Source organism: Opisthocomus hoazin, chromosome 4, assembly GCF_030867145.1.
Source record: "Opisthocomus hoazin isolate bOpiHoa1 chromosome 4, bOpiHoa1.hap1, whole genome shotgun sequence".
NCBI classification, from domain to species: Eukaryota; Metazoa; Chordata; class Aves; order Opisthocomiformes; family Opisthocomidae; genus Opisthocomus; species Opisthocomus hoazin.
The window spans coordinates 35,331,681-35,347,224 of record NC_134417.1 but is presented as its reverse complement, the minus strand read 5'-3'; the positions used below and the strand labels follow the sequence as shown (position 1 = coordinate 35,347,224).

The 15,544-nt window shown below is 39.3% G+C and overlaps 1 protein-coding gene across 3 annotated transcripts in view; it reads right to left on the bottom strand.

The window, feature by feature from the left end:
• TPK1 (thiamin pyrophosphokinase 1) overlaps positions 1-15,544 on the bottom strand; it is a 437,279-nt gene that overhangs the window by 172,230 nt on the left and 249,505 nt on the right. For all 3 annotated transcript variants that reach the window (XM_075418557.1, XM_075418558.1, XM_075418559.1), the window contains one exon: positions 10,350-10,461. In XM_075418557.1, coding sequence (XP_075274672.1) covers positions 10,350-10,461 — 112 coding nt within the window. The remainder of the gene's footprint in view (positions 1-10,349; positions 10,462-15,544) is intronic.

Genomic DNA, 15,544 nt, shown 5'->3' with positions numbered 1-15,544 from the left:
GGAAATCTCTCTGTTGAACTACAGGTAAAGAAGCCAGATGTGAGAAATATTTGTGTCGTTTGTCTTACCATGTCTCCATACTTTGCCCAGACATTCAACAGTAAAATCAGGAGGAATCCATGTACATTACTACAGCCAACCAGCAATACATGAAAAAAGTGCAGAGCTAGAAAAGGGAGCTTTACAACATTGATGAGTGAGAAGAGATATCTGAATAGGAACCAGCACTGACAGCTAACCCCAGAGACTGGGATTAAAGTCACTGCCACTTTATTTTACATACAGAAAAGCCATTTCAGGCATTTTTGAAGGTTATACCTCCCGCTGCCCAGTTTGACTTGTAGTAAGTACTTCTGCACATGTTTAGCTCTATGCACTGAATAATCACTTTATATAGCACAGAACTAGTGACATGTATGAAAATACATGGATGCCTAAATCTTCTGATGAATCACGGGCTGAAGTTACCCTAGTTCAGTGAAGGAATGGACAGAGGCACCTCTAGATTAACATGCTAATATTAAACTCAATGTGCAATTCTCTCATTAATTCTGCAATCTTGGTATTAAGCTCTAACATTTTAATAAAACATGAATTCTTCAGCATGCATTGGATATACAGACCACGGAATGGCAAAGTGTGCTTACTAAGGTTTTACAGTGATTCTCGGGGATAAATTTGGAAGAGGTTCTTTCTTTGTGTGTACCAAAGCTATTCATAAATTGTGCAGATCAACTGAAGCTCATCTTGTAAAAACCTCTTAAATCACATAATGAATTGTTTCCATTCCAGACACACTTGACCAAGCTTACATGTGTTCTAGATAACATTTTAAAAATTAAAGCTATTCTGTATATTACAGAACAAAAGAATGAAATAGATAGGAAGAAGGCAAGAAGTAATTAACTATTCCTTGAGTGGGAGAGAGGGCTGGCTAAATTTATTGGGATGGAAACTAAAATTTGACATGTGAAACCAATAGAATACTGACTGTGCTTCAGCTTCAACTGACTAAACCCAACAAACTATCTACAATATCAAATCACATCATTGTTATTAAATGATGATTGGAACTATAACACCTGTTACAAACCAGAATGTTAAGGTTTAAGCTATAAACATCAGATTTCAAAATACACAAAGGAAAGGCCATGAAGAATACCAACTCCTTCATGCCACAGCTTTTAATTCTACACCGAGCTTTTAAACACATAATCCAGATTCATATCAAAGCTCTCTATAATTGTTTTGCCTTGTTGTTTTTTGTTTCTTTTACTGTATCTATGCTTTATAAAATGGAAAAAAATCCCTGATATTTCTCTTTATAACATGTTTTTTTTTCCTGGTTTATTTTTACAAGCAAAACAAACCCTATCTTTCTCTCCAACTCCTCTGCTTTAAATCAAGAAGCAAGCTCCTGATGAGTGTTCACGCAGCTGATTAGGAAATTGTCTTATAGACAGCAGCATTAAGTGGCACGCCAATCAGCCGTGATACAGTGGTATTGCTGGTGCCTGTGTAAATTATAGAGTTATGCCCTATGCTTAGGAACCCTAAACATACAATTCTGAGATTTCTTATTGGCAATTACATTATAAATGCTGTGTTCTAATGTTTAACAGCATGAGAATATATTTATCACGTACTGTATCCGCAGAATACAGAAAAAAAAAATCTAATTGGAGCAGACTCTCTGAAGAAGCTGTTATGAAGGAACCCTCAACACTGAAAGCTTATAAAAGAGGAACCTTCCTTAGGTTTTTCAGCAGTGATGCTATAAGTAAAGCTATATGGATTTTAAGAACTCTTGACATCCATTCCACTCCCATTTTTTTTGGATTCACTATTTGTTTTAGGACATGTATCAACACCCACTTAAAATACACTAAAAATATATGGACTTGTCTGAAAGGTTTCATTAGTTTTATCAATATTTCCTTATGAAATAGAAGGAAAACCTTCAAAATTTAACTAACAAGAAATGCACTACATACAGTTATCTGTTAACAGTACATGGACCCACTATCATTTGGATACAACACACATGGAAGATGACTCTTAAGAAATGCGATGGCTATAAAGTCATGGACTCGAGAGCTATGGGATGCCAGAATTAAAGTTTGCCTATGAAATTTTAATTCAGGTTCTTTAGTTTTAATCCTTTAATTATATATTTACATTAACCAAGCAGGCCAGACTTTCAGTAAACAGCATTCTCTTCACTGGCACATTTTGAGCCCTGATTCATCACAGGGCTTTATGCCTTATTTACTGCATAGATTTAAACTGCATTGAATGCCTGCATTTTAAATTCCTCATGGGCTTCCGTACGTCGCTCATTACCACAGAACTGATAATGCCACTGCACCTATTAATCTGTTCTAGAGCAAAGGCACAGACACATCAATGTCAAAAGTGGGTATCTTAAAGATGATACCACAACTTTCATTTTGCAGTATTTATAGAAGCAAGGCTCTCAGTAATGTCAGGGCGCTGTGAGCTCAGCTCGAGGGCTAAGCGAAATGAACGTCTAACTTGCAAGGAGCTGACGTACTTACATAGAGTAAAAAGTCCAGACAATGAACTGCCTGAACCACAAGAAAATCCTGTGTTTCAGCAGTACTTCACCCTATTCCTCCCAGGTATCTCAGTTTCTGCAGTGGGAGAGGCTGAAGTTGTACGCACCTATCTGTGCCTTCAACTATGGCTCCAGATTCATTCCCAGACAATACACCTGGGACATGTATGATACCGGTGTCCTGAATCTAGAAGTATGACCACATCCAAAAACGCTACTTAATTTTATTTCTCTGATTCTGGTTTTCCCTAATATCAGAGTCTTGGACTAGTAGCCATACGAGTGCAAGTAAAGCATTTTCCTTCTTCAAATCAAATGTCTAAAGCTATTTTTTTGCTGTTGGCTCAATAGGTAGATCCCGTGGACAGGCCTGCATCACTTGAGGTGACCAATTTACTGACAGTAGAAGTAGGGTATAATGCCTAGACAGCAGTGGAAAATGAGACAGATTCCTAACTGCAGAGAAATGACAGGACTGAGAAATTTTGGTCTCAATTCAGTGCTTCAAAAGGGAAGATGTTCACTGTCTACTTAAAACATCTCTGTTCTCATTTTCTCAATCTCTATATTCATACCTTCCATTATTTTGATGTTATCTGCCCTTTTTTCTCTCCAAAACACGTTTCTAATCCCAAATATTATCTACTCACATCCCAGTTTTGCCACTCCATCTCTCTTTTTTCTCCCCCTTCCTGCTGTTGCCCGACTCCCCCATGTGTATTTGCTACCCAAAAGAAGCCACAGCTGCTATCAGAAATTTGTATTTTCCAATTCACCTAAAACCAACAGATTTGCTTAGGGTCTGTAATAGGTATGTACGTCTAAAATTAATAATTCCAGAGCACACTCACTACAGTCAGTTGTTAACGGCTTATTAATTATACATCAGGATGCCATAAACAACTTGCAGCCAAAACATAACTTTTTAGAAGCATACAACAAAAGCCAGTGCTGACACGCGTCAGACTTTTGTCCTCTCCAGAACTTTGTAGAACAGCAAGAAAAATTCCACCTCTTCTTTTCCACAAACATCCAGAGGCTAAAACTGGGAGAGAGCAGGGCCCCCTCAGATACAACATTCAGAATGTTTACAAAGGGAGCAGCAAATGAAGAATTGAGACACTGTAGAGGGAATAGCCAGAGCTGTTCGCCATTAAGGTACAGGAATAGATCACTGCGGAGGAAATAATTTCCCTCAGTGTCATGTTTTTGGGGAGAAGAGATCAATCACATACACCAGTACGAACTAAAAAAATGAAAGGAACTAAAAGGTCTATAAACAAATTGGAAAGGAGGAGTCAATTCTTAACGGTAACGCCTACCTACTTGAACAACCCCCCAAAAATCTAAAATAGCAGACTTGTTCATGAACTGAGTCACCACAGACAAACACATCTCATTTTTTAACTCTAGGAGACGCTAGCCAGACGTGATTGATTTGTCCTCCTACCGGTCCTTGCCCTTTTGTGGTTCTGCGGAGACACTGGGAACTGGCTATAACTCACCGCATGCCTCAGGGAGCTTTCTTGTTTTTGGAAATCTCTTGGCAGCGTGACATTTACATTCATTATGGCTGATTCTGGGCATTTAAATATGAAAACAATTAAAGTGTATTTACAAGGGATATGACAAATCAGCATTTGTACTCTGGCCATTTTTTCACTGACTTTCATTGAAGTACACCGTTATGTTTCAGCTTTGTCCCTGCAATTGTCTAAATGAGATGATTTCCCAGTATTCATACAGGCAGGTTGACTGATGAGAATGCCTTTAGGGTTAAATGTCTTTAGTATAAACTCAAAGGTCTCTTTCTTGGACAAATTCTGCCCCTGCACCCACTGATGAAAATTCAGAGCCACCCCTGCAATCCACAGCATCACTTTCGACCTCCACCAATCTAAATGGTAGTGCTCTGGCTGTCTGCAGATCTCTGTCTTCCCCAGAAAGGTGCTTGGTCTTCACAACTCATACCCTTCAGTAGCAGCAGGTTGCTTTGGAGTTTCATGCCACTTTAGTATTCTCACCAATCTGCTGCCACCAGAGAGGAGGGTTATCTGCACCAAAGCTGGGCTGAAGCAGAACACCTATTTCCTCACACCTCCAGGTCACATTTCCATTAGCAGAAGGAGAGGCTGAAGTAACAGAGGGGATGCAAGGGAAAGAGCAGCGTTTTGCTCTCTTGGCAACCCTCTCACCTCTATATTAATAATGAAATTAGTTTCCGTAGTTGCAATGTACCATGGAAATGCAGCTAGACATAAGTAAGCATCTACATTTTACTTCAGGATGGTCTCACTTAGGTTCTGGAGAGCCACCCGCTCTGTGCGTAGCTGTGCTGGAAAAGTCTCTCCAAGGTTTTTTTATCCTACTCCTTCCTGGCAATTACTGCCTAACACTGCTGTATGGAAGGATTTTATATACACCCCCTATATCCTGTTAAAGATGGCCATCCAGCTGGGCCAGACTTACTGCTGGAAATGGTTTGAGCTAGTTCAGAACTAAGGTACTTGCATGAATCTTTCCATAAGTGGAGTCCTACAGCAGTAGTGTTGCCCCAACAGTGTGATCTGGAAGAGCATATCTGTTTATCATGTTCAAGCAGCCTTTCCAGACTGAACGTCAAGACCCTACTACCCTGCTACAGAAGAGCTGGAACCAAATTTCGCTCCCTCCAGTTCCAAACATTCACTGAAATCTGTGGAAATGGACTGAACGCGTGACCTCAAATCCTTATCTCAAGCCCCTTCACAAAGTTTGACTGAGTTTCCAAGCTGCTGTTCAGGAAGAAAAGCAAATACAGCTTTAGAACCCCAGCACAACTGAGCTCTGTGCTCACCAGTCCTTTAATGTATGCCAAATGGTCTTTTTGGTTCAAAATCATTTCATGCAATGCTAAGCAGTGCTCTCGTTGTTGCTTTTGCTGACTTGCAGTAAACCAGCAGGATGCCAGGCTGCCACCATCAGAACATCTGCTTTATCAGAAAAGTATTTCAGCGGTCCTTGCCTTGTAACAAATGATGCGACCCTGGAAGGCAGGCAGCAGCACCCCTGCAGGCAAACAGCTTGCAAAAGGTCAAAAATGCCTGGAGCCTTGGGAGCAGCAGCATCATTTCTGTCACCTCGCCCTATCGAGGGTCTTAGAGCTGTAGTAAGGGAAAAGATACATCACTGAAGCTCTGAAGATGGATCCCGGTTGATGGACTGGGAGGTTCCTACCAACGAAGAATACGAGAAGAGAGGGAAGAGAGGAAAGCAGAGGAGAGGAGAATCCAGCTGTGAAGCTTTTTACCCTGCCATGGAAAACAGAGCTACTCCTGGGAGCGCCACTTAGTTTCCCTCAGTCCGAATGACCTGGGGCAGCAGAATGTGCCATATAAACTATTTTGGTTATGAAACAGGTTACAGAGTGCTTATACAAACAACTTCGCTAGTACACAGATACTTGTCCATTGTCCTAATTTACAGCTTTTTTCCAAAACAGTGCCTCATCCTCTGACGTTTTTTTAAGGAGTTACTCATTTTTGTTTGTCTTTTTGACTCTGCATTTCTCCTAAGACTTTTATAAAACCCCACCGCTTTTTGTAATCTTTCTGTTCCATTCACAATGGAACGTCAATAAAAACCCCAATGAAGTAAAACAGTGAAAAAAACATTTCAGTTTTACCAACAATGTAAACAGCATCAGGAAGATTTTGGATCCTGTTTATCCACCTGTGAAGCTCGTAGTCAGTGGATGCTCTGTTGCTACAGTTAGAGAAAGGTCTTGCTCTTGTTGTTATTGTTATTGCCTTTTGAAGTGAAATGACAGTGGCACTCTTTTGAATGGTAGCATTTTACAGCAATTTAACTTCCTGCCTGAAGAAGCAAATTTTCATGACAATTATCTGGAAAGCACAATCCCATACACACACAGTTTATATATATATATATACACACACACATACACACACCGGCATTTTCAGTACAGGTGTGATGTACAGCATACCAAAGGCCATAGGGATGAACAGTAAATTAGTTGGCAACATTATTTTCTACAGTAATTTCCTAGAAAACGAACCATTTCCTAGAAAAGCCTACCAACCTCTTCTGTGATGAACAGTGCAGCTGATCTCTACTTTCATTCTCACTCACCTTCCACGAAAGCATCACTGAGGACCTACTAAAGAATGCTGGGTAATTCTGGCATTATTGGATTTTTTTGTTATTTATTTATTAGACATGGGAGCTGTTATCAGCAAGCAACCAGGTGAGTCCAATCAGATAAAGCATTATCTGATTCCTGTGCTGTAAATCAGATTTTAATAGAGAAAAGATCTGTATCCCTTTGGGAGTGGAAAGAGTATGTTTATAATGTGTTCTGAATGTGTGTTGCACAATAGCAAGTATGGATAAAAATATTTTCTCTAATCAATTTCCCACTTTCTTTTCCAAGTTCTTTCACCCACAAAATGAGAACTAAAATAAATGAAAGTTCTGTTTGTGCCAAGTGCTGGCAAATAACTAAGGTAAGATAAGCATGCATAAAAGCATGCACACACATTACACCTTCACACAGACACACAAAAAATACTGAATTCTACAATATTAAGAATATAATCATGACATCATTGTTTCCCTGCCGGCAGAATGGTTTACAGAGTTCAGGTTTATCTAATTCAGCCATTGAAACAAGACCTTTGGTAGCCTGCTCTCAACCCCAGTATAGCTTCTGTCTTGGGTATTTATCCTTGACTTTTTCTGTTCAGAGGCTATGAAGTCTCATGACAGGACCTGCAGATTAGACACAGATAACATTTGACTATCTCTTAAAGGTTTTACAAATTTTAATCAGCGGAGTAATCTAGATATGCTCAGACGGATGTCAGCATTAAACATTAAAAACCTTGATGCAAAGCTTGCTCTTTCTTGTACAGCAGTGTTACGTGAATTTTGAGTTGCTGGAAATTATTATTTGCAAAAATGAGGGCCTCCCCTCTCACCTAATGCATCGTTTTTGACTGTTCAGACAGAACTGAAATTCTGGAATTAGTTTATCACTAGACACTTGAAACATATTTTGAGGGCTCAAAATTACTTTTTAAAATCAAACTTGTTAGGTCATATTCAATTAATTCCATAACAAACCAGAGAAGAAGGCCTTTCATATCATGTTAGGCTTAAAAATGCCATTTCTTTCATGGTTTACACATGAAAATGAATGTATAACCAAACCATTTCATTGAGGATTGCAAAGGTGTGTGCTCAGAGTGCCATTAACGAATGAACAGCAAACACTCTGCCACTGCCAGCCATCAGCAGCAATGCTGACATCCATATCACACTTCAGTATCTTTCATTCCCTTTTTTCCCAGGTGAGCCTCTGCCTCTCCATCACAATTTACAGGAGGACGGACATTTTTAGAAGTAACCACAAAACTACAGGCAGCACAGAAGTCATGAACATAACGAAAGCTAATATCAAACTTGGGTTATCTGAATTGAGGCTTATTTATTAGGGAAAAAAAGCCAACCAAGTCACCACTAACCACATCCTGTATTTAAGATATTGGTTTCCCTTTTGGGAGATGCAACTACACTTTATCAGTATCTGAACAGTAACCTGCTTCAAAATTTGTATTTGCATGAGTAAAGGTTAGCTCTAATCACCCGGGCACAAGAGCAGTTTCAGGTTGTAAAGACTTTGGTGTCTCTGACAGATTAAATGTCTTCAAGGAAGACCAGATCATTTTTGGTTTTATGTATCTGTGATGACAATGCAGTGCAATTACTGAAGGGGCTAAAACCTGTGAGCAAGATGAATGCTGAGACTGAAAGCGTAGCCTGCAACGGGGTGCAGTGTACACATCACTAAGGAAAACTCTGTCAAGGTCTGAGATTTCCTCTTGGAAACAGACAGCAACAAGGACTGGGAGAAGCAGAGGTGGTGGCGTCTTGCTAACATGAAACAACTAGTAAACAACCACTTCAGTACATTTTGCCTCCCAGAAAAAGAAGAAAAAAAAAAAAAAAAAAAGACTGAATTAAGCGCAACAACAATCCCCGTAGGTCCATATCTAGCTATCCCTCTAAATAACCTGAAGAAGTTTACTACAGCACAACTAGAATGGTGAACATCAAAGAAACTGATATCTCAACCCAATCCTAGACACAAACTTCCTATTTGCTACCATTGCACCGGCACAGCTAGACTAGTTTCCCCTTTCTCCTTAGCTTCAGTAGATCAGGCAATCATAATTTAGTAATAACAAAGCCATGTCATTTGTGGGAGCAGACAGATCATATTTACACTTACCATCTTTCTAGTGAGTACCTTGTAAATCTGATGAAATTTATGTCATTAAACTCAAAAATATCCTGATGCATCTGAAAACTAACTCTTTTTTAAATGGATAATCAAAACCACTAGAAAGGACTGCAACCCTACAGCATCTACCACATGTTGGTCCACACAGTAGCCTTTTGCAAAGCGACATACGCTTTAGAGATGCTCCCTTCACTAACACGAGGCTGGTTTGAGCTTCCTTCACCTCCCTCTGACAGGTAGAACATTAATGGAGAAACGAGTAGTCCCTCAGTGCAACAGGCCACAGAATTTATTGCACAACGGGAGATAAGCAGATGAAGATTCAGTACTTTACTTGTCAACTGTACTTACCAATACAAATGGAAATATTTGACTCTTTCAAATTAAAAGAACATCCCTTACACAATACATTCAGCTCTTACAATCCAGTTTAAAAGGATGAAAACATCACTAGCCCGACAGCTCTTCACCTGGGAAGTCTCTCATGTCCTGAAATTAATGCCATGTGCACATCTTTTCTCATTAATGAGCTCCTAATGCCTACCACCTCCTTAACTGCACATGCTCATATCTTCAGTGGAACGAGACACTCCCTGGACTTTTACCCTTTAGGGGTAATCCCTTAGGAATTTTTCCTTTAGGATTTTTACCCTACCATTCGGTGATTCTGTATGTGCTGCTGGCTGGCACAGTGGGTCAGCCTCAGATTAATTATTAGCCAACGAAGGCGCTGCACTGCAAACTGTGAGGACCACGTGCCCTTTCTACACGGGATGGCTCTCAAGTCTGGCCATACAAATCAGACTGTAAGACCAGAGCCCCTCAATTACTGCTTCGCTTCCCTTAGGTTTTAATGAATCTTTATCTAAAATATCCTGCTATTTTCCTGCGTAAATACAACCTGAATGACTCATTGTGGGAAGAGGGGGCAGAAGGATGAAGATTCTTTCCCTTTTGGGGGGTCAAGAAACCTCCTTTCTCTACAGATAAATGTCCCTGTTCTAGATCAAATGCACCTTTTGCCACTTCAAAATAAGAAAAAGATCTGTTCATTCAGAGCTGACAAACAGACAATATACGTGAAGCATTTGAGGGGCAGTGAGGAAGCTTTAATAATCTGTATCACATTATTATTTGTCTGTTGTAACTTTATGGCTTATAACCAGAAGTTTAGGCACTCGCAGCTTCCCCTCCCTGGAGGGCAATGTATCAAGATGGTAATGTATCATGACCTCAACAAATGCTCTATTTAAACAGCACAACGACTCCCAAATGGAAAACACGTTTCTGCCTGCGATATCTCAGGTTTAAATGTATTTCTCTTTCTTTTTTTTAAACTTCATTTCTAGGAAAAAGTGGCCTGGCAGGGATTCAATGCCACATTCTGCCCTTCAGCACTGGTGAGGCTGGTGTAAATGTGCGGTTAGGATAACGTCAAACCCGCTGTCCCGGAGGCATCTGACTTACTGAGGTTCCACCTGAGCCCCGTCGTGGTCACGCTCTCGCAGGAGTTCCCGATGGGGATGAGGCCACACCAGTCACCTTCCAGTCCCGTGTCCACACGCAGCTTGTGCTTGCCCTGCAAGAGAGATGGGCCGCTGGAGTCAGTGATCGCCAGGGACCCAAATGGCATTTGCCAACAGACCTTGCAAATAAAAAAGAAAGTACTTAGATGGAGACAGGTCCAGAACGTCCCCCAAAGGCTGAGGAATATTTGGCTGTAGGAATTCAGGTCATTGACATTTAGAGGGAGGAGAGATGCGTGCTTAGGTTCCACACCACAGGGCTTTCAAAGAGTTTGTTTCTGCGCTTTTCTAAGCAGAATCTGGCTTTGCTCATTCTTCCCTGGCATTTTTTGAAGAGGCACTTCTGTCAAAGATAGGCTCTTTATTCCTGTGAAATGAAGGTGTCCTGACCCATTCCTTCATTTTTATTCATCACCTAAACCGCTATGTTTCACTTCCTAAACAATCCTAGTCAAAGCACCGCTCAAACTCCTTCACTATTTTGATGCCATCTGTAAAATTCCATGTACTTCTCCAGACACGTACTCTTCCCAGAAGGAAGAATACCTGCAGAAACTTCACTAGGTGCTAGAGAAATTAAACTAAATATTTAGAGTACCATGCTTACACTAAGTAAGAACAGCAAAGTGAAATTAAAACACAATTTTTGCATATCTAAGATTAATTTATCTTGTAACTATCAGTTCATGGAATGCAGGAGAAGCAGCAGCTATTGACGATGACGGATTTGTGACCAAGCTCTTAATTGGTACTTACAGACCCTGTGTGAACTTCTTGCCAGGTATGAACATATGAACAGTTGCAAGGAAGAGTAGATACTGCAAATCTTTTACAGAATAAAATTTAAAAAACCAAAAAGCTGAATGTTAGAATTCTGGCACAACCTGTGCTCTGAGTAACTAAGAAAGCGTTTACAAAAACTAGCCACAAGAAAACAGGAAATGCAAAACAGTGACAAGATCAGGGGAGAAATCATCCTCTGGTCTCTTCTACTAACTTATTCTTTCAAACAAACATGGGCTTCATCTAGGAGAAGGTTAGGATTCTTTGAAATGGAGGTTTCTTCGGGGTTTAATGCTCTTGAGGATGCACAGGCAAGTTAAACCCTTGAGTATGTCTTTTACACACAAATTCTTCATCACGACAAATAAAATCGGACAGGCCTATTTATGAATCTACCAGAATAAAAGAACTCTCTGAAACCCAATGAGTATTCAGTGAGTACTTTGTTAAGCAAGAAACCAAGGTCTTCTACCAAAAGAAAAAAGAACAGTTGAACCATAAAACTCACATAAATGTCCCAAGCAGCAAAAGTACTTTCTCACAAATTTTCTTTAGCTGAATGTATTTAACCTTTTTATTATGTCTTCTGTCCTGTCCTGTCATATGCTCATTCCAAATGCCCTTGCAAATATAAAGTTACTAGTTAGAAAGTCAAAACTGGAGGCAAAGTATCTTATTGCTGAGATGTTGAAGTCTGAGGCATTCGACTGCTTCTCCTGTTAATGCCAAATGCATTATGAAGAAACAACTTCAATACATGTCATGCTCTCAGTTAACAAATGAACCTTGGAAAAGCTGTCAATTAGGGAGTATCAGATTGCATAGCTTAAGCCTGTTTGATTGTTTGCAGAGCAACAAGAAAACCAATCCAATATCATCTGTCTTCTCAGGGTGTCCAGCTTCATGTGGCGATGAGCCATGTACTTCAATAGTGGTTGGGAACGCTTGCCTGCCAGATTCAGAGGTGTAACAAATTCAGGATTGATAACCTTTTAGCTATGCAATACGCCATGCTACTTCTCTCTCGCAGTACAGCGGGATGAGGAGAGGGAGAACAGAGGTACAAGTACAAGCACAAGCTCTGTCATTAGGCGACTGCAGATATTGCCTATAATGAAACCGATGATGGAGAGAACGAGGGGTGGGACTGTCTGTTCCCCATGAACGTACATATTGCTGCTCAGAGCTAACTGGGGAAAGGAGCAAACTCACTATGTTTTCATATTCCTTTACTAATTGATAAAAGAGAGGTAAATGTAATCAGGTTCTTTGTTGGGCCAGTTAAGTCCAGCATTCTCACATACTCTGCCTAACTACTACTGGGTTTCCACATCCTACTTTACAACCTTCTGGCCCAGCTTACAGATAGGAATTCAATTCAATAGACATTTATGCAGAAAGCTGTCTTTCTGTGCTCATGAAATAAATCTTTAAAATAAAACATGGCATTACCAGAGACTTGCCAATATCCAGGATTTTATCAGGAGTCTTTCAATGTCTGATACTTCCCTAAAATCCCAGTTCACACATCTCGGTGATTATGTGAGAATTTTGACTTTCTTCCCTAAAAGGACAATTTCTAGCCCTCAGTTGTTAAGAGAAATTTCAAAGTAGAAGCCCAAAGGGCTAAACCCAAAGCGGCAAGCAAACAGGAATTGAAATATTAAAATGCAAATTATTTTTTAAAAAAACACTCAACTGTTAAGCCAAACTCATGGCTTAGGGATTGGTTCACTTATATCACACAAGACAGTTTTTAAGACTTTTCTTTAAATAAATCAATAAGGGATCTTAGTATTCTTTGGCACAGTAGGGACAGAAAAGGGAGATGATCATTGGGAAAAAACAACCAAACAAAAAACCCCAAATAACCCACTCATTTTTACCAAAAAGATTAATCAGCCAATGCATTTGTACAGTGAGGCTTTAAAGCAAAAGCACTGTGTGTCTGCCATGGGTCAAATTAGGTGCCCAAGCTTATCTTCAAATTTGCAAGTACAGATCTTTCAACCAAGCAAGATGGAACTGCTATTTGCAGGAGGAAGGGAGGATCAGAGCTTGTAATTTTCAAATACAAGTAATAATTTGTTCTATTTAAGTCTCTGTGATTAAAGGAACAATTATATAGTGGCACTTAAAATATGAAACTGTTTTCAGTTTCTGCAGAACTCAAAGTTCCAAAATTAGGTTTAAAAAGAAAACCAAAGTTTGACTAAATGAATTCCTTCTTAAGTTTTTTTGCTTCTGTGGGAGGTAACTGAAATATCTTCACATTTAACTGAAGAATCAAATATTACCATGTTTGAATGATACCAGTGATAAAATAATGGCAAATAATACAGCTGCATTGATTTTTATCTTATTAAGTCTCTTTAGAAAAACATTGATCAATCTTCAGCATTGATTTTTTTTTCTTCATTTTGTCTCTGAAGCTGGGAAATAAGATCAATTTCTAAGTTCAGCAGTACGAAGAAAATGTCAGAAGATATTTTTAAGAATGCTTCATCCATATAGGTTAAACTTTTCTTTTCAATTCTAATGTCTTGTGTTATAAGAAAGCATTTAAGCAACAGTGGTGAAATATACACCCACTCCCATGCTGGTTTTGCTGAGGAAAGACCTCAAGACAGTTATTCTCCGTCACATCTCCTAACTCCAATGAATAAAAGTCTGATTGCCAGGAACTCATATACCTAACCCTATTCACGGTCCTAAGATGCTAAACTCATTAGTCGAAAATTTGCAAGCTGAAAAGCATATGAACAGTATCAAGATAAAAGTTGATAGCTTCTATGCATGCACAGATACCCCCCGGCACTTCATAAAAATGTAGAGAAAATTACTTCTTCACGTGCTTTCCAGATCAACTTGAATAAATATATTGCAATAAATGTATACTCTAAAACAGATATTAAGCAACAAAATGTTATGAAAGGCAGAGAGAATGGGGACTGATCTTCAGTACTGCATTCTGAAGTTATCTGAAGGAGGGAAACCTGGAACCTGGCAGGTTGAAACTGGACACAGAGGAGAGGCGTGATGCCAGTTAACAAGATGCTGGGGAATAAAGAATTAAAATTAACCTTTAAAAACAAGTGAAGATAGATACAATAAACAGATCTTGGAAACTGCTGAAGGACTAGGACACGTGAAAGGTAATGGGGAAGGAAGAGGATTGAGTTAGAGGATTAGAGGACAAAGCAACCTTATTTTAATTTTCAGGCTTCCCTGGTAGTTTGTCCAGTATAAATAACTCTACTGAATAACTTAACTCCTAGAAGTCGCTGATTCTCTGACTGGTATACTTTCACCTGCACTTGTTGTGACATCTGGGACTACAGAGTAACAAGATTTCTGAAGACCTGGCCAACTGCTCTATGATACCTCCTCCACTAGCTAGATCTTGTTTTCCATAATCTTTCGATAAAACATCTTGTATCAGCTTTATTTCAATGCTTACTCCATAGATGGCAGCACACGCTTGAAAACAACAGCAGCAAAAAACTAAATACAGATGTCACAGCGTTACTCAGGGAAAAAGCAAAAACCACAATCTGTTTTAGTACATAAACATCTGTGTGCAAAAAATGGTATATAGATAAAAGACTCAGGGAATGGGTGGAAATCAACACGAGCACCAAAGACTGCAGCAGAGAGGAGGAGGAAAGAAACATGGATGAAACTAAGCTTAGATTATTTATACTTAAAATCAAATATTGTGATTGGCAATAAAGTAAAAACAAAGTTCCAGAAATATTTCTACTGATCATTAGTTGTGTAAGAGCTTGACTTGAAAATAATAAAAGCTTTTAGGCTGAGATTCTGAGTGTGATAAATACAGCCAATTTTTCTAAAAGGATGTATTTAAGAAGTTATTTTCTTATAACCTTAAAATATGATCAATTGTATTTTCACCCAGATATACATAGAACCAAGTTGCTACTACATGAATGCTACTCACGGAACGTTATTTAAGCCAATAAGTCTTTTTGTTGCTGTTGAAGACAAAAGTATCCACAGCTCCAGTGAAAACTCGGAAGTCTAAAGGCTCTTACGTATCATATCAATGACTGCTTAAACTCATATGGAAAAACCAGCAAATGTATTGTACTTCAAAATAATATTAAAAAATGTTGGACCCAACCCTGCTGATCCTTTCTATCCAGCGTTAGTAGCGCTCCTGCACTGAAATGGACACGCTTCAGCTTATCAGTTATTTGCAAGACAGAGGCCCAGCAAGCCTACACTTCAAGAGGAGCACTTCATAAAATGACAACTCTATAGCGAATAAAAACCCAGGCAGTAGAGAGCAAATAAATTACAACCATTATTAGACCCAATTAATGAACACAT